We start from the raw sequence: 21,000 nt of genomic DNA on the forward strand, positions 1-21,000 counted from the left end.
CCATTGTTTTCCTCACACTGAAATCAAATCCTGCAGCAACAGCAGAGCAGTGACCTGTGTATTGTGCCCTAAGTTAAATTATGGCACACTTGGAGGCTGCACTTGTGCTAATCACCTTCATATAAATAATTTTGTATTATTTAGTGTACTTCCATCCTTCTCACACAGCCTTAGCAGCACATGACATAACTATAGGCAGGGGTTGTAGCAGAGGTGGCTCCAAAATCACTGAAGATGTTGTCACAATCACAGAGTCTCCTGTAAGCTCTTTCTGCAGCTCTTCACAGACAGCTGAGGATAATTTCACTGGATCAGCAAAATGTATCACCTTGCTGATCCACATATACAAAAATGATGGCACATATCAAAAGAACTTTCTTTCTTTGGATAAACACAGCCAACCTGCAAAAGTGGAATTCCTCATTGTCCACTACAAGGTCAGAAAGACATGGAATCTCCTCATGGCTTCAGTGTAAAAACCAAGTTCTAAAGCTCAAGGGCTATCAAGCTTCACAACTCCTTCAAGTATGTTTAGAAAAACAGGAATTTACTGGAGGTCAAGTTTGTCACCCATTTCCTGAGCACTTTTTAAACAACTAAATTAAACCAATATTCTATTGCCATCCAAGGTTGCTTTGTCTAATATCACTTCAAGGGCTGCCTCACTCACATCTCATCCTCCAAAGGAGCATTGTTAGATCACTGAGAACATCAAAGTGTTCTGAGAAGAACCAGCTGGGCTTTGCCCACAGGAGTGCTGATGTCAAAGCTTTCACCAGCTGGGTTCCTGGAAAGAAGCACACCAAAAGTTGCAGCAGCAGAACAAACTTAGGTACTCAGCAGTCATTTAATTAAGGAATCAATCACCTGGGGAAGCAGAGAACACAGGCTGTGACAAAGGCTGTGTTACAGTGCTTTTCTAGCACTTCTCAGCATCAGCTGAGGTGTGTTTGTGTGCCTCCAGGCTGGGCTGGCAAAGCCACATTCCCAAGTTCACCACTGTACACCAGATCTGGCACCTTTGCCACACACAATCACAATTCAGTCCCAAATGCCAGTGGTGCATTCAGGATTCACTTGGATCAGAGCACACATTTCTGTATAAAAGCCAGGCTCTAAATGCCCCTGTTGTAGAAGAACACTGTTTCTTCTGTAGATGACAGAATTTCTGGTTCAAGGTCTGCTCGCTTTATCTGCAATGTAGGAGAAAAGGGAATCAGCACCACCATGGCCTGGAAAGTGGATGTTAAATCTTTGTTACTCCATTGCACTTTGCACAAATTCAAGTACTGCATTCAGGATTTGGGACTTGCTCTTTGTTTATTTGGGGATTTGAGGGATTTTTCGTTGTTGTTTTGGGCCTTTTTTTTTCTCCTCCAGCATTTTCTGTATGTGCACACATATTGGAAAAAATACTTATTTTTTTAAAATAGTGACATTATCCCTGTTCACTATAGAATCACAGAATCATTTAGGTGTGAAGAGACCTTTAGGATCACCCAATCCAGCTGTAAATATATTTGGGTGACACACAGGAGAACTTCTGCTGTGGGCTGAGCCATTGGGAAGCCCAAAGGGCATGAACCAGCCCTAATTTCAGTACATAATTCCTCAAAAGTCCCCTCATTTATGTTCAGTTTGTTGTCATAAGAGATGCTGTGGGCTGAGCCATTGGGAAGCCCAAAGGGCATGAACCAGCCCTAATTTCAGTACATAATTCCTCAAAAGTCCCCTCATTTATGTTCAGTTTGTTGTCATAAGAGATGAAGAAATTTAAAAAAACCCAAAAAACTAAAATGCCAGAAAGTTTAGACAAATAAAAGAAACCACTGAAAATTGCAAGAGTTAGTTCTCCTGACTTTGCTTGCTTCAGATTGTTGTGAAAGTCTGATAAACCTACATTGAAAAGTGTAAATATAAATACCAAACAATGCAACTCAGACCTCAAAAGTCCTGTGAGCCTCTCCCTAGTACATGGGCCTTCACAAGCAGCCTCTTTACTGCCCCATTTAAGATGTACCACATTTATCCTGTTAATTTTTTTAATATGTGGCCTTCAGAGTGCTGACCATAGTTCTGAAAAGCTGATTTAATGTCACAACAATCTTCAATCAATTCCTGTGAAAGGACTTACCTCCCCACACTGTGGGAACATACTAAAGGAGACTGGCAGCATCCCTGCTAGGACTGACATAATCACAAACATCCTCACAGGACCCAAAGCACGAGGATTTTTAACAATTCTTGCTCTGTCCAAGACATTGAAAAAAGTATGTCAGTATTTAAAAAAATAACCTGACAGTGACACAAAGAGCATTAGCTACTGTTTTACTGAAATTAGTAATAATCTAGGCTTATGGTTCCAAAAGATGTTTCCCCACTTCACTTCCTATGTTCTTACTCTTAACTTCGTTTTGTGCTTTCCTGCAGCATTTTCCAAGCTCAGACTGTCAAGATTAAGAAAAAAAGCAGCAAGATCAAAGTGACAAAAGGAGATAAAGTACATTAGTGCTTAAAAGTATTTCAGTTCCTTCATTAAGATTTTTCTTGCCTTACCCTCTTTCCTTGCACATCCAGTTCCTGTGGGCAGCCCTATTTTACTTTGTACAAAAGTGTATTACTTGACATATAGATATAAAATTTTATTTTACATCTGCATTTGTCTTCTGGTAACAGGAGTCCCTTAAGCTGATAGGGAATCAATTTAGGCAATACCAAATTACCTGACAGAGATAGATTATCCCTACCTGTATTATTTACATGACAAAAGATCATGACCAAAAGTTCAGGACAGGCTAAGAACCCTCTCATAAAGCATACAATGTATTCTTCTTAGGATACAGGGATTTAAAATGTTGAAAAGCAAGAACATGTTTTACAACAGGTGGAAAACTATTAGGAAGTTTGGATCCAGCTATAATTGCAAATTCAAGTGCCACATTACCTCTTCAAATACACAAACCTAAGCTAAGTGCTGTGAACAACCTTGATACAAACACTGAAACTCAAATGTTAAATTAGGGAACTGGAGGTGGGTAGGTGCTGGAAAAGAGCCTGTCAGGAGAGCACAAACATGTTTCCTGCATGGGAGCAGAGAGGAAAACCTCATTCCTACAAACCCTGGAGCATGGGTTAGACATAACCACATTCACTTAATGACCTCAGAGAATCACAGCAGCTGAACAGCAACTTCCCACATCACCATTTCCACCAGGACAAGCAATACTGGAAACCCAAGGGAAAACTTGGCAAATGGTGAGAGCCAGACTGGAAAGCAGAGTCCCAGTGCCCAGGCAGCCCAGCCCCTGCAGTGCCTCTCACCTCTGCACACAGTGCATCAGCACTTCTGGCAGGAAGAACGTTGTCCCAAACAAGACTGCTCTGGACAATGCTGTTTCCATAACAGCCTTCAGGGAGAGAGCAAAACAAGTGGTGTCAAAAGAATGTTCTGGGCAGCTTCAAGCACTGCCTGCTGCCCTGAGTGCTTTTTTGTCTTACACTCTGGACTTTAAAGCAACAGGTTAATGAGGGATAACACTTACTAGAGGAATTCTTTCTTAAATGGAAGCTAAGAGGCAAATACTCTGCTTGTGACTGAGAAATTCCTTAAAAGGAAGGTGAAACTACTGATGAGATTTCCTGCCATGATAATAATTTTGCTAAAACTTGCTTTTTAAAGTTGTATGAAGCTGAACTTCATACAATTGGTTATACCTTGTGGACATCCTAAGTAGCCTGTTTTAAATCTGAAGTTCCATCTCCAGCTGTCCCCAAATCCTTATGCTCATGCAGTTGCTTCCACAATACAGGGCATTTCTCTGAGGTGTTCCTCAGAAGATCCAAGAGTCTTATCTCCTTCTGGAGGTGACCAGAGCAAACAGAAATGTCTGTGCCAGTGTCTCTGGTCCTCAGTATATTGGTGTGGGGAGGCAGCCAACCCTTGATGACACTGAAGATGTGGAATCCAAGCCTGCCCAAAGATTCAGCACCTGGTGTGGGATTCCTTACTCAATATATCCAACCTAGCTACTGTCAGCATCACATTCTGCTCTTAGCAGGGAATGAAAGCCAAGTCAAAAAAGTTCTCCACCCCCTCACTTACCTTCTCACCAGCCTTCTTAGACACTCCTATAACCTTGCCATTCCTGTCCATCACTTCTATCCCATTATCAAATTCTGGGCTTCTCACCATTGCCACGGTAAACGCACTCGTCAGACCTGCAGGGGTAAAGGGGACTTTGCTTTAACAGATCCCAAAGGACTGCCTCAATAGTAACATCCATAATGATGTGCATTTTACATTTCCAGTTCAATAGTTCACATCTGAATAACCTGACAGCTTAAAAAAACGCTGCCCCATGAAAATCTACTCAGGATCTGAATCTTTGTTTCAGAATCTTGAGAGAGACTGCAAGGCTTCAGGCATAAAATGTGCTTTGTCATTATGGATTCAGAGCTTTAAAATCCTTTCCATCCAGCTCAAACCACGAGTACTTTGTCTTAAGAGAAGGTGGAGGGATTTCTGTTGTGGTTAGGTTTTGTTCTGCTCAGCATAAAATCCAGCACAGAAGACAAAATCCTGAAAGGAACAAACAGGGTTTCAGAAAAGTTGCACCTGCATTGAAAGGAAGGGCACAGACTGTCAATCTGACCTTGCCTGAAAGAAGAGGTTGCTCTTTTAATTAGTTCTTGGTAGAGCTATTCCATAAAGACATTAGTGTACCAGAGGACACTTTGCAAATGGCTGGACTAACACTAATCAATTACCCTCAGGCTTTTCTCTACATTTAAAAAAAGGGAAGCACATTTAACACCTGCTTCAAGGAAACAAGCCAGAAACCTCTCATGTACTTCAGAAAGATCTGAGTAGGCATCTCACATAACTTGAAACAGAGGAGATGATGCATTTTATCATTTTTTTCCTGAGAAAGGAGAAAAATTTCTATAATGGCATTAGAAACATAATTAATGACATTAAATAGTTGAACTTGTCCTGATGCAACTTCACCCTGGCAGTAGAGCTGTTGCTGTAATGAAGTGAGTCCCACTTTCCTTGCAGGATTAGTAACACCCTGCTGGAACAATCTCCTTTTCTGCACTCCCAGAGCGATGTCGCTCTCTGGTGTCACACATGTGCCACACCAGGTCACATCAGTGCCACTGCTACTGCCCTTCTGATCAGTCCAGCTGTGTGTGTACAAAGCTCACAAGAGTGCTCTGCAGCTCTGAAACTAAAACCAGCAAGAATCCAGTGAGGTCAGGGACACTCGCAGTGAGAGTTGTCTCCCACAGAAAGGAGGGGACTAACAAAGGCAGCCAGAGAAGAAACAGACAGCACACCTGGGCAAAAGTAAGAAAACTCTACAGTCAGACAGGCAGATGGCCCTCAGGCAGCTGCATGGGGCACAGTTTGTTCCCACTCACCAAGCAGAGGAGCGGGCAGCAGTTTTCTGACCACAAGGTGCATTAATGAGTTCTTCAATGTGTAACGATTCATGAAGGCAAGAGGGAGAGCCTAAGGCATGGAGAGGAAACAGGCCACTGAAAAAATGTGCAGCATTTCAGTGTGAAAGGTTAGGAAAATCAATCTGTGACTTGGTTACCATCTATGAAAATAAACAAATGCCTTGGTTTAACATTCCAGCAAAATATACAACTTTTCTAGTAAATGAAGGTGCTTGTAATCACTCTTTTAGATAAGAATGCAAAACATTGTGATAAAAAAAGCATTCAACATTATTATGTAGAGCACAGCAGCAGTGTGAATACAAAGACAGAAAAAAGAAAATAATTACCTCTGACTAATATTCCTTGGACATTTGTCCAGCTGCATTGTGTCACATATTCCTCTCTCCCCCAAACAGGAAATCTGGTTTACTTCTGTATTTTTCCTGCTTCTCTGCAGTTTCAGCCCAATTCTATATTCCCATAATACACTTGCAGGAAGTTTCATGTAGGAATAAAGGGCCAGGACACCAGCTGGCCCTCAGACACTCCCCTGAAGGACAAAGGGAAGCACTCCCATGATGACCCACAGGCAGGGCTGCCTCCCCAGGTTTCTGTAAGGCCTGAGCAATCCTGGCCAGCTGTTCCACCCTGCAGTGGGCAGAGGTGAAACCTCCCTCTAACAGAAGCAAGAACCATCACATTTTTCTGCCAAAAGCTTATGAAAATCACTGCTTTGTGTGGGGGCTGAGGAGAGGCATTGCAGAGACATCTACACTAGTGATGAGTGTCATGATAATTCCTGAGCTCATTCTGATGTAACAAACTCCAGAAACCAAAACCTCCTATTTCAGCAGAGAGCAGAGGGTCAGCTCCCTTTTGGAAGACTGATTTCCCTGCATCCAGTGCAGTATTTTCATGGCTATGTTCCTGGGATTTGAACAAACACTGTCCAGTACTGATGCTTGCAGACCTCACCACTTGTTTGGAGTTAGATCTCTTCCACAGCACCACATCAAAAATCAGCTACAACAGTGGCTCACCCTGTGCTTGTAAACACTGGCCAGTTCCTCTCACTACCTGTGTGCTAAACTTGCAAAACAACAAGAAATTGACACAAGAGGAAGCATCAGGGGAAGCCAAGCAAAATAATGGCTGACAGATGATCAGAAAGTATTCTTATCCTGAACAGTTCTGTGGGAAGATATCAGAGCAGAGCACCAGAGCACAGCCCTGAAGGATATGTGGCACTGTGGATATCCTGAGGGATATGTGGCACTGTGGATATCCTGAGGGAAATGTGGCACTGTGGATATCCTGAGGGAAATGTGGCACTGTGGATATCCTGAGGGATATGTGGCACTGTGGATATCCTGAAGGATATGTGGCACTGTGGATATCCTGAGGGAAATGTGGCACTGTGGATATCCTGAGGGAAATGTGGCACTGTGGATATCCTGAGGGAAATGTGGCACTGTGGATATCCTGAGGGATATGTGGCACTGTGGATATCCTGAAGGATATGTGGCACTGTGGATATCCTGAGGGAAATGTGGCACTGTGGATATCCTGAGGGAATTGTGGCACTGTGGATATCCTGAGGGAAATGTGGCACTGTGGATATCCTGAGGGAAATGTGGCACTGTGGATATCCTGAGGGAAATGTGGCACTGTGGATATCCTGAAGGATATGTGGCACTGTGGATATCCTGAAGGATATGTGGCACTCAGTGCCTACACCTTCTCAGAGAGCTTGTTAGGAAAGCAGTCATTGAGCAAATACTTACACCAACACAGGCTGAATAGGAAATGGCTCCCAAGCCAAGCAAGAGCTGCTTTTGCTGAAGTGAGTATCCCTAAGGAGAGAAAAACCACACTGCATAAATACATTGTAAAACATTTGCAAATCAAGTTCAAAATGGCATCTGCACAATGAAGAGGATTACAAAAATAAAAATCAACACTCACTTGAGCCTTTGGGGTGCCATTTCCATTTACCAGAGTGAATGCTGTGGTGTATGTGTGAAACACAAACTGCAGAAACAAGAGATTGTAAGAAAAAATTAATTCAGGATTGAGACTAGAAAAGCTGTAAAAGTAGAAAGAAAGAGGCAATTACCTGCCAAAAGAAAGAATGCCTTGCGTGGCGCTGAACAGATGAAATGATGACCTAAGAGGAAAACGCACAAGAAAATGAGGTTTGAAGAGTGTGGAGGATTTTGGTGCAGGAGCACCAGGAGAACTGCTGAGGTACCAATGGCAGCAGTGTCAGACTCCAGCCAGTGCCCAAGGCCATCAGCCCTGGTTCCTGGCTACCACATTCTCTTCTTACAGTAGTGGCGTGCTCATTTTTCTGTACAACAGAAAGCACACAGACATGTAAAAATCACAGGCACATTGGGGTAAAACACTGTGTGTAATATTGCAGCAAGGTGCTTTCTTACCCAAAAGAAAAATGCATTTATGCCTGTGAAGCTTAAATAGATGCAAATAAAATAACTAAGGTAACAAAAGTCTAATTAAAGAAATGATTGAGAAAGGATCAATGCTGGAGATATGAACACTAACTTAGATCTAACTGACCAAAGATCAAAGGTTTTAGGAGTTAATTCCCAGCTTCTTCTGAAATTCAGACAGTGAATACACACTTCAGCTTCAATAAACCACAACCTTTCTTGAGGTTTCAAGCTCAAGGTGTGGAACACTTTCATAAAACAAAGTCAGTCAAGATAAGAATACAAAATATTGAATAAGAGGAAGGCTGAGAACCTCCAAAGCCTCAGAGAAAGATCAGTAATTCATTTAATATTAGCAGATCATCCATCTTTATTAGTAATGCCAGCACTGACTCTAACCACACCTATGAGAGTACATTAAGGTGTAAATATAAAAAATAAGTATTTCTATTAATTTTATTACTGTTATTAATGAATTTAACAGCCATCAAGACTTTCGCTGTACTTTCTAGCAGTGCCATGTAAGTTCATGCTGTAATGTCTGTATGGAATGACATCTCTCAGGATGTACACTCATGGGCCAAGCCCAAACCTAAAGAATCTAAATTAATAAATAAGCACATGATTACAGCTACAAATTTGATGAAACAAAATGGTGCCATTTTTGAGCACAGTAACAAGAGTTTATATCTTTGGGAGTTTACTGGCAACACCGTTTCCTACTTGCAAATGCACATCAACATAAGAAAAAAATCATATTCTGGGTCTGAGCCACAGAACACAAGGCTCCAACCCCTTCCCAATGCAGTTCCAGATTTTTGAGGCTGAACAGCCCAAACCTTGCCTTGCTGTCATTGCTGAGTGATCTCACCTTGCATCAGAAAGCTGTCCTTCACACATGAACAGTCTCTTGGAATGCTGCTGGAGAAGGGTAACCAACAGCTTTGGACTTCCAGGGAGATTCTTTAAGGACTCAATTTCCAGCTTACTTCCCATACAACAGATGTCTTTCAAACAGCTTGTGCTGAAGCTACAACAAAGCCCCAGAACTCCCATTCCCTCCCTCCAACCCCTGGCTATGGAAAATGGAAGCCTTGCTGGATGCACTCTGGAATCTGTCACGATTACTCACCAAGGGAAGAGTTATGGGCATGAAAGCTAAAAAGAAAGAAAACTTTATTTCAGTAAAAATAGCATCTGTGAGTGTAGATGGATGGTCTAGAGCAGAAAATTCCCCTCATTTCCCCTGTCTATTTCCATCTCCAAGTAAAACACTGCCCACAAACCCCAGTGTCACCATTGACTCCAACTCTAAGCTTTATCTCTCACTCCTGGCTCAAGAAACCACAACCCCTGCTCAGATTTCACAGCCAAAAGGAGCCCTCATGAACTCCCCAGGGCTGCTTGGAAACCAAATAACTGAAGACAACTTCAGCCCTCTGTTCAAAAAGAGAGGTGGAACAAAAGCTGCCACAGTGTGAGTGGCACAGGAGATAATGAGTGCAGAGCCTCAGTGTGGTTATCTGTGATTAACAACCTGTGCTCCTAAACAAACCCCAAGCACACCTGATCTGTCACCAGAATGTAAATTCACCCAGCAGCCACAGCCATCAAAAGAAAAATTTAAATTACAGCAGACAGTTAAATGTGGAGGGATTTGGGAGCTCATTCTGCACAACAAGAAGCACAGACTGATCAGTGTTTCCATCTAGATAAACAGATTATCCCAGGGAGAAATTCTTCAGCAGGACCATGGGAATAAATCAAACAATCTTCAACACATTTAACAATACAACTAAGAGAAGAGCCTGCTTGCTTTTCTATGTGAGTGTCACTGTGGTATCACAGCAGCTGTTCACCATGAGCTCTTCCTCCCTGATGCTTCAGTCACACACACAAAAAAATTTCACTTAAGGGAACCCACCTGGAGGTCTAAACAAAACAGGAATTATCTTGTCTGTATCAGGATGTACACTGGACTTAAAAAGGGGAAAAAAGCAAATTAGAACATCTTTGCCATACTCGAATAACAGAAAAAAAAAAAATCTAAATATTTTGTAAACTTACCAGGCTTAGCAAGAAGTCTTTTTTAGTCTACAACAGTTGAAAAATTAGGTTAATAATTAAATTTCAGAGGAGGCTGGGTAAAATCTTCTTTCTGAACTTATTCTATGTCTTTTTCTAATCACTTCCTTTTATACATCCCTTTTATATATCCCTTTAATTATATTCTTCCCCTAAAATTTCTCTGCATATACTCCCTGTGGAATATAAAGCATTCACATCCCATGAGCTGTGTAACAGCACCAAAGCACACACTAGAGCAGAACAGAAGGTTTATTTTAAAAAGTTAAAACTAGTGAGCATTTTAAACCATAAAACAACAATTGAATATGGATAAACATATGCAGTCCAAAATACCTGATTATTCTGTATGGGCTCACTTAGGGTCTTCTCATTGATTAGTATTGATAACCTGGTTCTATGTATTTCATTCTGTATTTGAGAGAAAAAAATAAACAAAACAAAACAAACAAAACCATCTCAGTTTCAATATTTTCAGTGCAATTTATCAGCTATAAAACAAACCTAGAAGCTAATGATGTACCTGTAACTTACAATGAAAGCAAGAACACTCCTAGACACAATGAATTCACAATCACAGAAACTTTTAAACTATTGGGATAATTCAACTGGTGGCAGTGTGAGCAGGGCTGCTGAGATCGCTGTGCCTAGAATGTCCCTTGGTTTATGTAATCACAGGTGCATCCACGTGTGTTTGTTTATTGCAGGACTCTGGAATGCTTTGGGTTGGGAGGGACTTTAAATCCCACCCAGTGCCACCCCAGCCATGGCAGGGACACCTTCCACTTTCCCAGGCTGCTCCAAACCCAGTGTCCAACCTGGCCTTGGGCACTGCAGGGATCCAGGGGCAGCCACAGCTGCTCTGGGCACCTGTGCCAGGGCCTGCCACCCTCACAGCCAGGAATTCCTTTCAGCTACACAACCTAAACCTCCTCTGTCACCTTAAAGCCATTCCCATGTCCCAGCACTCCGTGCCCTTGTCCAAAGCCCCTCCCCAGCTCTTCGCCGCCCCTTTAGGCAGCGGAACATGACATCCACCGCTACATTCCTCACGAATTCCCTTCTCCTCAGCAGCCCTGCGGTGATTTCACAAGGCCATTCCCCCCCCCGGCCCAGGCACAGCCCCTCAGGCCGCCCGCTCATCTCGACCTTCCCGCGCTACTCACGGAGGACTTGAGCAGCAGCAGCGGATCCAAGGCGTCCGCCCAGAGCAGAAACCTCTGGAAGAAAGACTGAGGGAGACACGTTGGAGGCGTTATTGCGGACCTTCCCTAACAGGACCCGTGCCCCCTCCCGGCCGCGGTGCCCACCTGCCCTTCCGCCCTCCAGAAGCGCAGGTTGGCATCCATGGAGCCGCGGCACCGGAAGCGCCGCCGGGCCCGGTCCGGTGCCGCACGCTCCGCCCGGCCGCGGAGCCGCCGCGCCGGGGCCCGCTCCCTGCAGCGCGCTGGGGAGAGGCCCCGCGGCCTTTCCCTTCCAGCGGCTTCCCCCCGTGTGAAATACGCCAATCACTTGTTTTTAAAATGTTCAAAGTTTAATAGTAATAAAATGGTTATAAAAATAGTAATACAATTAGAGTAATAATAATTTGAACTATTTTAATTAGGACAATATGAGACAATAGAAACCAAGAGGTATGGATGTCCGAGTGCCTTTTTCTGGGCAGCATAAGCCTGAAAAAGGACACATTAACAAAGGATTAACGCTTAAAAACAACAGCCTGTTGCGTATTCATACAGCTCATACATGATGCATAAATTCCATTAAAACATAGGATTCTGTCTGGTCAGTGTCAGCTTCTTCCTCTGAATCCCAACTGTGAAAAATGCGTGTTTTTTATGATTGGCTTTTCGCAAATATTAAAATGGATATTATATGTGTTGTGTTAGAAAGTAATGCTGTATTAATTCTCTTAAGTAGTGTGCTAAATATAGAGTTAGGTTATAAGAAAATGTTAAAATATAAACTATGCTATGTAGGATGCTTTTTGCCTTGCCTTCCTGGTTTTTCACACCGGGAAGGCAAGGCAAGGCCCCATGGGCTTTTCTCTTTCCAGCGGCTTCCACCGGTGTGAAAAACCCCAATCACTTGTTTTTAACATTTTCAAAGTTTAATAGTAATAAAATGGTTATAAAAATAGCAATATAATTAGACTAATAATAATTTGGACGATTTGAATTAGGACAATATGAGACAATAGAGACAAAGAGTTACAGATGTCCAGGTACCTTTTCTGGGCAGCAGAAGACTGAAATAAGACCCACGTTAAAAAAGGATTAATAACCTGTTGCATATTCATACACTCATACATGATGCATAAATTCCATTCAAACATAGGATTCTGTCTGATCAGTGTCAGCTGCTTCTTCTGAATCCTAACTATGAAAAATGCATGTATTTTATGATTGGCTTTTCGCAAATATTCAAATGAATATACTATGTGTTCTGTTAGAAAGTAATGCTGTATTTATTCTCTTAAGCAGTGTATTAAATATAGTTTTAGGTTATAAAAATGTTAAAATAGAAACTATGCTGTGTAGGATACTTATTTTAAAAAGAAAGGACTTGCAGCAACATAGCAGCCACAGGACACCTCAGTATTTCAGAGAAAGAGAATTTATTGTTCTCTTATCAGGAGAAAATAACTTCTTCCTACCTCGAAGGCGCTGTCAGGATTTAGAGGAAGAAGTTGATGATGACCAGACAGAATCCTGTGTTTGAATGGAATTTATGCATCATGTATGAGGTGTATGAATATGCAACAGGCTGTTGTTTTTAAGGGTTAATCCTCTGTTAATGTGTGTCCTTTTCAGGCTTGTGCTGCCCAGAAAAAGGTACCCGGCCGTCCATAACTCTTTGTCTCTAATGTCTCATATTGCCATAATTCAAATAGTCCAAATTATTATTACTCTAATTGTATTACTATTTTTATAACCTTTTTATTACTATTAAACTTTGAAAATTTTCAAAACAAGTGATTGGTGTTTTTCACACCGGGCAGGGAAGGCCCAGCCCCACGGGCTTTTCCCTTCCAGCAGCTTCCCCGTTATAAAGCTCGCTCAGGGCTCAGCCACCTTGTGCTTCTTTGCTCAGAGGGTCAAAAGCTGGAAAACAGAAACACACAGAGTGTTGTATGGATCTGTGCAGCCCCCCAGGACTTGTGTCCATGGGCTGCTCCCCATGGCACCTGCGAGCTGCTGTCAGAGCTGCTGAGGCAATGAACACACCCAGTTCCTTCCAGAGAAACAGAGAAAGAAAAGCAAAGCACCACACCTGCTGCTAGGCCACCTTAAGATTATTTTATTATGGCTAGAGAGATGCTACATCAGTTTCAAGCAGTCAAGCAAATTCAAGTGAAAGAAACTTTGCCATTAAGCTCCAATAAGTGCACTGTGGGGGTTCATGTTTTTGCCATCTCCCAAACAAAATTAAAGTTCATGCTTGTTAGTGCTCCTGAATAGCTGCACTTCTGTTTTAAATGGCAGACATTTACATTCTTTCCATGTTTTAGTGCATTTACACACAAAACCAATGATTTTAAAATTACTTGTACTTGTTACATTCATCTCTTCCTCTGCAAAAATCATTAAAAACAAACCATGTATCAAAATTCTACCTTGTATTTTTTTCTTTTTTTTTTTTTAACCGACTTTTACATTGTGTGAGAAAATGAAATGCAGGAAATTTTCTGGTCCAAAACTAGATAAAGGGAAAAGCCAGTGGAAGGCAACTGTAACTTGTGTACTCATCACATTCAGAAGATGAAGAATGGTCACAGAAATCCATGAAACTGAAGTTGCAGGAGGCAGAGGGAAAAGCCTTAGTTTTACTCTTTTTAAAGCAAGACAAGGGAGTCAGTAAATATTTTAGCATTTAATTTCTTCTTAAACATGAGAAAATGACAGCTTTTATTTTTATTATTAATTTTTACAATCATAGCTGTTTTCCTAATGTCTTCAGTAGACAAAACTAAAGAATTGTGTCCACATATCTGAGTGTTTAGTAATGCACTTTTTCAAAATATTCCTTGGAACCTTCTGGGCTTGGTTTGATCTGTCAAGAAAAGAAAATTAAGCTATTACTTGGAACAGGTATGATAAAAAAACCACATATTTGATACTTTATCCATGAAAATACATGCATACTTTATAAAAACAGTGATCTATTTATTGATTGGTTGAAAGTTGGTTGAAAGACAAAAGCCTAGATCATGTACAAGTCGTACTTGAAAATTTTAAGTATAAACCACATTTCTTCTCTTAAAGCAAAAAAAAGGTAATTAAGTAAATAAAAAAACGAAAATGTAAGTAATTAAGTAAATAAAAAATCTGAACTCAGTTAACATATAAACTACATTTTTCCTGTTAAATTACAACACATTAAGTAAGTAAAAAATCTGAACTCAGCTAATATATAAACTATGTTTTTCTGTTCAATTACAATGAATTAAATAAATAAAAAATCTGAACTCAGATAACGTATAAACCACGTTTTTCCTGTTAAATTACAATGCATTAAGTAAGTAACATATCTGAACTTGGCGAACCTACAAACCATGTTTTTCTGTTTAATTACAATGGATTAAGTAAGTAAAAAATTTGAACTCAGTTAATGGAGAGTCCAAGTCAAGTTTGGAGTTTTGAACACAATTTGCATCTCCTAAAAGGAAAATTTCTTCACAAACATCCCACAATTACTTTCAGACAAACAAACTAAAGCGGCCCAACCGATAACAGCTTTGACAGCAGGCACGACGCAGCGAAGCACCTCACACCTGAGAGGATCCCAGCCCTGCAGACAAGCACCAGTGGCTGTCCTGAGGAGGACACATTTATCCCTGAGCTCACTCACCGTGGGGGAGTTTGGAATCCAGTCAGCAGGGCACACCTCGCCGTGTGTCTCCACGAACTGGAAGGCCTTGACCAGGCGCAGGGTCTCGTCCACGCTGCGCCCCACGGGCAGGTCGTTGACACTCAGGTGCTTGATGATCCCGTTTGGGTCAATGATGAACAGACCTCTGCAATGCAGCATTCAGGCAAGGCAAATCAATTTCCCAGGCCAAACACAACTGGGTGCACAATTTCAGCAGTGACATGCATCAGTTAGGAGGGGAACTGCAGTATTTGGTATCTTGTTTGTTAGCAAAGGGATCCACTACTGCTGTGGTACTGTGAAATCACAAAGTATGTATGGAGACTATTCAATCCAGGCAGAGGGAGCAAAGGGAGAACTCAGTGTTCCACCTGTGCTTCAAAACTGAAAGCTGACATCCTGCCCTTGTCTTTTTGGTTAGATCTGTAAGTGCTGAGTGAAGAGCTGCTTGTGCATTATGCTACTAAATTAAATCCCGTTGCATACAAGTATTTGTGAAAACCAAAGTCCCAATCAGACCATACTAATTAACTTAATCTCTCAGTAAGCAAATGCCAAAAGTTCCTGAGCCAAAGAGATCAGGAACTGAAGGTCTCCAGAAGACTCCTACCCAATCCACTGTTTCTCAGGGACTGCTACGGAAAAAAATGATCAGAAATTGCCCTTCTATGCTGCTCCTTTTCCTTAGGGACATGGAGCTCTTGGCCTCTCTCAGAGCAGAAGAGCTTTTCCCTCACACATTTTCAGAGAGGCCTGGAGCCATTCTCAGTTTCATGGCCAAAATGAGCAGGTGCCCTATTCCTAGGGTGGGATCCAGCCATCCTGCAGCAGAAGACATCTCCCAATCTTCACCTGATGCCATTTCCCTGCAGGAGGGCACAGTGTGCCCTATGTTGGTTAGTCTGGGTTGTGTCCCAGCACAGCAGCCCAGCCTTACCTCAGTGCTATGCCAGGTCCTTCCAGCAGCACCCCATACGAACGGGAGATCTCCTTTGTGAGGTCTGACAGAACTGGAATATTCATTTTGCCCAAACCGCCGCTCTAGAGAACAGGGAAAGATTCCACTTGGTTACAAAAAGCTCCACAGGATGATCCTTCCTGAGTGCTGGATTCCATGTTCTTGAGGGCACAGTAACAACAAAACACAACCAAGGCACCTGCTCCATGAAAGGAACCAAGTGTGTGTGGTGTTGCTTTGGTTTGTTTTGGTTGTTTGTTTTAAAGTAGTCAAGAACAGTTTGTTTCTTTAGAAAGTGAAAATTTCTTTTGCACTGTGCATTTTAGAATTGCTGATTTTGGTGGTAAGAGGCTACCAATGGCAACAGCCATAAATTTCCAGAAAAACTTCCTTTTTATATTATTCAGCAGCTTTGAATAGAAAAGTTTCTACTGCATATTTAAGTGTTCAGAATTAAACAGGATGAACATAGTGGGGAGGAAAGGGAAACAAACCTGTGAACAAACAAACTTTGGAGCACACATCTGATGAGGAACAGCTGAGGATATTTAGCCTGGAGAAAAGGAGACTCAGGAGTGACTTCTACAATGACTTAAAAGTGGGTGTAGCCAGGTGGGGGTAAGCCTCTTCTCCAGGTAATAAGGGACAAGACAAAATGAAATTATGTCAAATTGCACCAGGAGAGGTTTATATTGAATATTATCAAAAATTTCTTCACAGAAAGGATTGTCAGGCATTGGAACAGACTTCCCAGGACAAGGGGAAAAAAACATGTGGATGTGGCACTTGAGCTCATGATTAGTGGTGAATATGGTGATGGTGGTGGCAGTGAGATCATCATCTCATCATCATGAGACTTCATGATCCTAGAGGTCTTTTCTAACCTTAACAATTCTGACTCCAAACACAGTGCTCTTACCAACACACTAAGTATGTCAAGAGTTCTGCTGCTCTATTCTGTGCACATGGTTATTTTTGTTTTGCCTCTCACAAATCAATTTCAATACTATTTGAAGAGTCAAACAAGATTTCTTTCCTTTTTGTCACAGACTGAGACTGCAAGAGAGATAAGCTCTCTAACCTTGAAACAAGGCTGGAGTTTGTTAGCTTTGCTATTCTTGGCCTCATCAGTGATTCACTGTGTAATCTCAGCCACAGACCCAGATCCTGCAAACACTTGTCTGCAACAGAGTTCCCTACACAGAGCTTTGAGCACAGATGTCAGAGAAAGCAGGGCTTCAGCTTCTCTGGGTGTCAGTTTCCTGCCTGTGCCACCGTGGAATTCTTTCCACCCTGTGCAGGGTGTTTGAGCTGGGCTTGATGATCCTTGTGGGTCCCTTGCAACTGAGAACAGTCTGTGCATCTGTAAAACACTGAGCACAACTGACATACCCTGAACACCTTTGAGATAAAGCTGGGAACTCAGGCCACAATTATACTGCTGAGCTTTGAACAAAGCTTGCAGAAAAGAAATATTCTTGACAGGCTCAGCCAAGGTGTATTAAATGCAGCAAACTCTCCTCCCACCCCTGCATGTCCCAGTGGTGCCAGGAGGCACCCAGCCTGCAGCACAACTGCACACTGCTGCCCACACAGGCTGGGACTGATGGCACACGTGCTTCTGCACCTTCCTGGGACACCTCTGGTCCTCTACAACTGCCTAAAGCAGGGGGATGCTTTATGTCATCAAAAACAGGTGTTTTTATATATATCTGAAAGAGGCTCCTCTCCAGTAAAAGTCTTTATCATCTGATTTCCCTAAAGAAAGCCAAAAACCTCCATTTGTACTGCAAGAGTGCAGTACATCCAGTGAGAATCAATGATACAAGTGCTCCAATAAACTGGTGGTTCCTCTGCTTCCAACCTAAAGCCACCAGTGCTGGGTAATTGTTAACAGTAACAAATGAACAGCTGCTGCTCCTTTTCTGTGATAACTTCTGTGCATTATCAGCTGTCACAGGCACTTTGGGACACTGACATGTAAACTGAGCATTTGTCTTTTGAGATATGTTATCAACAAAGCTATCATCACAGCTAAACAAGTTAAAAACCCAAGCAAGACAATTATGAAAAAGAAAACAAAAGACAGAGGTCAGAATTATGTCATCAAATCTAGAAGTTGATTGCATATGACTTTAGGAAATCTATTAAAAATCAGCGTTGGCACAATTATTTATTCAACTCCACTTCTCTGGAGCTCTTGTGAAAAGAAACCAAACCAAAACAGAAAGCCTCAAAGAGATACTCAATCCCTACCCTTCGTGGTGTGTTTATCCATGCCAGATGAGTAAAATGAGAGTCCACTGAAACTGCCACCACTTCACAGTTCACATCACGAAACTCTTTTGCTTTGTTGCTGAAGGCCACAATTTCCGTGGGGCAGACAAAGGTGCTGTGGGAAGAGACATCAGGCTGTAATGATTCTGCCATCTTCTCTAGAGAAGACTCATGTCTGTTTCTAGGCATTTTCTTTAGACTGATAATTTTAGCCATGTTTCCTGCTCAAAATTAGTTTCAGTCTCAAACCAACAGTCACAGCCGCACAGCTGGCACACCAGCTACCATCTCTGAGTTCTAGACAGATTCCTCACAAAGATGGAGAAACTGCCTCTGCTACAGACTCTCTCGACAGAGAGTTTTTGGAAACTATAGCAGAAAGATCTGCAGGTTAAACCCTTCTCCATGTGCCCACCTGCACCAAGATACTCCCGGCAATTCAAGTCTTCCGAGCAGACTGACCCCCATCCTATCATGTTTTGCTCTAAAGCTGTTAGCTGCAGTTCTGCTGGCCTTGCTTCTTCAAGGACAGAGTCTCCAAGGCAGTCCCAAACTGCAAGGCAATGTCCTCACCCCTAGGATCTGAGTGTAACAGGAACCACAGCCAGCTCCTGATGCAGGCCCTGCAGCTAGAAGATGCTCTCCAGCCCCTTTATCCACTGCTTTAACACACAACGGCCGTGTGCCTCCAATCTTATCACTGATGCCCTAGAAACAGGCACATCTGCCCTGCAAGACTGGCCCAAATCGAACAAACCCAGAACGACCTGCAGCGCCTGTGATGACCTTCAGCAGGACCTTCAGCAGGCCCATCGGGAAAGGGAGAAAGCCGCACTCACAAGTCCAGGGGGTAGAAGAAGAGAACCAGATATTTCCCCTTGTAATCATCTAGGCTCAGCTCCTTGAACTCTCCGTTCACGACGGCCGTTCCCTTGAAGGCCGGGGCGTGCTGGGTCACCGCCACGGCGAACCGCGAGGAGCCTGCGGAGGGGAGAACGCAGAGCTGCGGGCCGGGCCCGGGGGCGCTCCCGGGGCGCCTTCCCCGGCCGCCCTCCCGCACTTACCGAGGCTGAAGGGGCGGCGGGCGCAGGCCGGGGGCCATGCCGTGCCTCTCCTCCCGGCGGCGGCAGCCAGGGGCACCTGCGGGGACAGGGAGGGTCAGGCGGCGGCGGGGCCGGGCGGGCGGGCAGGCCGGCGGGCGGGCCCTCACTCACCGCGGCGCGGAGCAGCCTCCCCAGCGCGGCGGCCATGTCGAGCGGCGGGCGGAGCGGGCGGAGCGGGGCGGAGCGCCGGGGGCGGGAACCCCGGAGGGGCCGTGAAGGACGCACAGGAATCACGGAATCGATCCGGTTGGGAAAGGCTTCTCGGACCATGGAGTCCGACCTATGGTCGGGCACCACCGGGCAGCCAGACCATGGCACGGAGGGCCATGTCCAGTCTGTCCTTGAAGGCCTGCAGTGACCGTGACTCCACCACCTCCCTGGGCAGCCCATTCCAATGTCTAACCACCCTTTCTGCGAAGCAGTTCTTCCTAATGTCCAACCTAAACCTCCCTACGCACAGCTTGAGGCCATGTCCTCTTGTCTTGACCTTTATTGCTTGGGAGCACAGCCCGACCCCTGTCAGGGAGTTGTGGAGAGTTATCACTGCTTGGCCCTGAGCCTCCTCCGGGCTAAACCCCCAGCTCCCTCCCCTGCTCCTCACAGGACTTGTGCTCCGGACCCTTTCCCAGCTCCGTGACCTTCTCTGGACCTGCTCCAGCCCCTCAATGTCCTTCCAGAACTGCGGGGCCCAGAACTGGCACAGGACTCGAGGTGCAGCCTCACCAGTGCCATGTCCCCGGCGCTGTGCCCACTGATACAACCCGGTTTGTGCTCAGAAACCTTCCTCATACACCCTTACAACTGGCTCCGACTCTGTTGAACTCACTTGGATTACACTTACAGGATCACAGAATATCCTCAGTTGGAAGGAATACACAAGGGTCATCAAAATCCATCTCCAGGTCCTGCCCAGGACACCCCCAGAGTCACACCATGTGCCTGAGAGTGTTGTCTAAACACTTCTTGAACTCTGTCAGGCTTGGTGCTGTGTCCACTTCCCTGGGGAGCTCATTCCAGCACCCAGTCACCCTCTGTTTTTTCTAAATCCTGGTGGTTTTTCTAATACACAACTAGAACCTCTCCTGACTCAACTTCAGGCCGTTCCCTCGGGTCCTGTCACTGATCACCACAGAGCACACATCAGTGTCTGCCCCTCCTCTTCCTCTCACACAGAAATTGTAGACTGCAATGTGTTGTCCCTCAGTCTCCTCCAGGCTGAACAGACCAGGTGCTTGCTCTCAGCTGCTCCTCATGCAGCATCTTCTCAAGGCCTTTCACCATCTTTGCAGCTCCTAGCTTCTTTCTTTGTGTTCCTTCATCTAAACACTTAAACCAAGCTGAACCCAGTTTCCCTTCTGGGTTTTAATAACTTCTAGTTTCATATATTTATTAACATCCACAACATTTTAGAAAGGGCGGACCTTGTGGACTGGAGAAGAGTCTGGCTCTGCTAGCAGGATAAGCTCAACCATCAGCATCAGGGGGGCAAAGCCAAAGGCAGCCAGAGAAATGTCAGCTACCCCTGGGATGAACTCAATGAATGCTAAATCTACACTTTTGAACTTATTCCTAGTACTGATCCGTCTGCATGGTCCAGTCACCTCTGTAACAGGGAACCTCTGAGCCTTCAAAAGAGGGAGGATTATGTTCAACCTGCCTGTTAGGGCTGATAACCAGCTGGTATTAACTCTCTACTATGCCTAGGAATTGTTTGGGGCAATATTATTTGGTGTTGTCCAAAATTGTGCTTTCTGGACTTTTAACATCATGGCAAATTTCAGTCACTGGTGCCTTGAATTTATTA

General features: G+C 43.8%; 2 protein-coding genes across 2 annotated transcripts; both read right to left on the reverse strand.

Moving 5' to 3' along the window:
- Positions 1 to 828: 828 nt before the first annotated feature.
- Positions 829 to 11,353, reverse strand: SFXN4 (sideroflexin 4). The gene is made up of 14 exons (XM_058029310.1): positions 11,297 to 11,353; positions 11,153 to 11,218; positions 10,323 to 10,397; positions 9,969 to 9,995; positions 9,826 to 9,880; positions 9,034 to 9,059; positions 7,565 to 7,615; positions 7,414 to 7,479; positions 7,233 to 7,301; positions 5,425 to 5,515; positions 4,103 to 4,218; positions 3,322 to 3,407; positions 2,135 to 2,249; positions 829 to 1,193 (listed from the first exon to the last, which is right to left on the reverse strand). The coding sequence occupies exons 1-14, from the start codon at positions 11,333 to 11,335 to the stop codon at positions 1,116 to 1,118; spliced, it is 960 nt and encodes a 319-aa protein (XP_057885293.1). The 5' UTR covers positions 11,336 to 11,353; the 3' UTR covers positions 829 to 1,115.
- A 1,910-nt stretch (positions 11,354 to 13,263) lies between these two features.
- On the reverse strand, positions 13,264 to 19,355 carry PRDX3 (peroxiredoxin 3). Its single transcript, XM_058029426.1, has 7 exons — positions 19,308 to 19,355; positions 19,158 to 19,233; positions 18,933 to 19,074; positions 18,073 to 18,208; positions 15,796 to 15,899; positions 14,838 to 15,003; positions 13,264 to 14,039 (listed from the first exon to the last, which is right to left on the reverse strand). Exons 1-7 carry the CDS (start codon positions 19,341 to 19,343, stop codon positions 13,986 to 13,988), a joined length of 714 nt encoding a protein of 237 aa, XP_057885409.1. The 5' UTR covers positions 19,344 to 19,355; the 3' UTR covers positions 13,264 to 13,985.
- Between the last annotated feature and the right edge of the window lie 1,645 nt (positions 19,356 to 21,000).

Source organism: Melospiza georgiana, chromosome 8, assembly GCF_028018845.1.
Source record: "Melospiza georgiana isolate bMelGeo1 chromosome 8, bMelGeo1.pri, whole genome shotgun sequence".
Classification (NCBI taxonomy): Eukaryota; Metazoa; Chordata; class Aves; order Passeriformes; family Passerellidae; genus Melospiza; species Melospiza georgiana.

Excerpts from the sequence above, each read along its gene's own strand:
- SFXN4 (XM_058029310.1), bottom strand. The coding sequence starts at position 11,335 with ATGGATGCCAACCTGCGCTTCTGGAGGGCGGAAGGGCAG. Across the intron at positions 9,881-9,968 it reads AAGACTTCTTGCTAAGCCTG|TCCAGTGTACATCCTGATAC; the intron begins GTAAGTTTACAA and ends CCCCTTTTTAAG. Across the intron at positions 7,302-7,413 it reads ATGGCACCCCAAAGGCTCAA|GGATACTCACTTCAGCAAAA; the intron begins GTGAGTGTTGAT and ends TTCTCTCCTTAG.
- PRDX3 (XM_058029426.1), bottom strand. The coding sequence starts at position 19,343 with ATGGCCGCCGCGCTGGGGAGGCTGCTCCGCGCCGCG. Across the intron at positions 19,234-19,307 it reads GGAGGCTGCTCCGCGCCGCG|GTGCCCCTGGCTGCCGCCGC; the intron begins GTGAGTGAGGGC and ends CTGTCCCCGCAG. Across the intron at positions 19,075-19,157 it reads CCGCCGCCCCTTCAGCCTCG|GCTCCTCGCGGTTCGCCGTG; the intron begins GTAAGTGCGGGA and ends TCCCCTCCGCAG.